Consider the following 1350-nt stretch of genomic DNA (forward strand, 5'->3'; position numbering starts at 1 on the left):
ATACTTTAGATAGATGGCAATATCTAGAGTGATAGAATCATCATTTCTGCCTGAATTGAACTTAAAAGTTAAAGTTCCAACTGCTCCTATTATTGGAAAAGTAATAATAACAATTATAATTATACCATGAAGTATTAAAAGCTGAACATTCAATTTGAAGGTAGCTAAAATAAAAATGTAGTGAAAAACGAACCTATAAAATGCTTGCAATTCATGCACATGTGCTATATAGAGGCACTAAAGAGCAAAGGAAAGAACTGTGGAGTCTTTATTACAGTTCATTTTTTTTCACATTCTCTCTCCCTTTTTGGCATTGGGGGGGATTATGGTTAATATTTCTCAGTCATAGATCATTACTTTCCTATGTCAAAACCTTTTCTCTAAGGTATGCATAATCTCAGACTAAAAATATAGTTTCTAAATATGGCAAATGCCTTTTTATTTAATTTGTGCTAGGTTTAACTGCTTAGAAAATCACTATTTCATATTTATTTTTCACACTTGAAATGGCTATTTCAAACGGGCCATGCAACTTACCATCATTACGTAGAGTGAGTGGTGTTGGAGGACTAAGTACTCGGGCATTCGTCACTGTGTTTTTCACCAGACAAATATAGCTGCCAACATCTGATGTTTGGACTTTAGAAATATAAAGGTTGCCTGTCTCCTGGGAAATGAACCGCCGGCTGTCTTCCGCCACAAAGGAAGGGAACTCATTAAATACCCAGCTATAGATGATCTCTGAAAATACACAAAATTCAACTGTTGAAAGACAAGTTATTTTATTAACAGTTAAAACTCAACCAACAAAGCCTTTACTAGATGTTAGATATATTGCAAGACCATACATAGTATCTGATGGGGTTATCTATATAATTTAGTACATTATATTCAAAGGACTGTTGTTTTAATGATTACAGGAAGATCTGCAATATTTCTTAAGGTTGCTCAACCTTCATTCATTCATTCATTCATTCATTCATTCAATTCCAATGTGTTTTGAGTGTGTATTAGATGATTGGCATAATGATAGCACTGAAATAAAAAAGGTGAGACATTTTTCCTATTTCAAAGATCAGTGTAATAGGAGAGATTTATCCAAACCTATGAAACAACATGGAAAAATAAATGGAGATATATATTTTATTCTAAAGAAGGCATGTGAAAGGGCCACTTAAGCAATCATGTCTATCTGTAAAAACATCCTGGGTTAAGAGAGACACCCGAGCTGCATTCATTTACTCACTTCCTAACAAAGGCTGGTTGATGGTCATGATAAACCAGCATTGTTCTAAGTGGAAAAAAGGAAGGGGGGTGGTGTCTGTGCGCTCATGGAGCTTTTATTACCTT

General features: G+C 34.2%; 1 protein-coding gene across 1 annotated transcript in view; it reads right to left on the reverse strand.

The window, feature by feature from the left end:
- The window catches only part of LOC109395280 (contactin-5-like), a 1255350-nt gene that overhangs the window by 317068 nt on the left and 936932 nt on the right, over positions 1–1350 (reverse strand). The window contains exon 8 of the mRNA XM_019666163.1: positions 538–741. Within this exon, the coding sequence (XP_019521708.1) occupies positions 538–741 (204 nt within the window). The remainder of the gene's footprint in view (positions 1–537; positions 742–1350) is intronic.

This window comes from Hipposideros armiger, unplaced genomic scaffold (genome assembly GCF_001890085.2).
Source record: "Hipposideros armiger isolate ML-2016 unplaced genomic scaffold, ASM189008v1 scaffold_462, whole genome shotgun sequence".
In the NCBI taxonomy this organism is placed as follows: domain Eukaryota; kingdom Metazoa; phylum Chordata; class Mammalia; order Chiroptera; family Hipposideridae; genus Hipposideros; species Hipposideros armiger.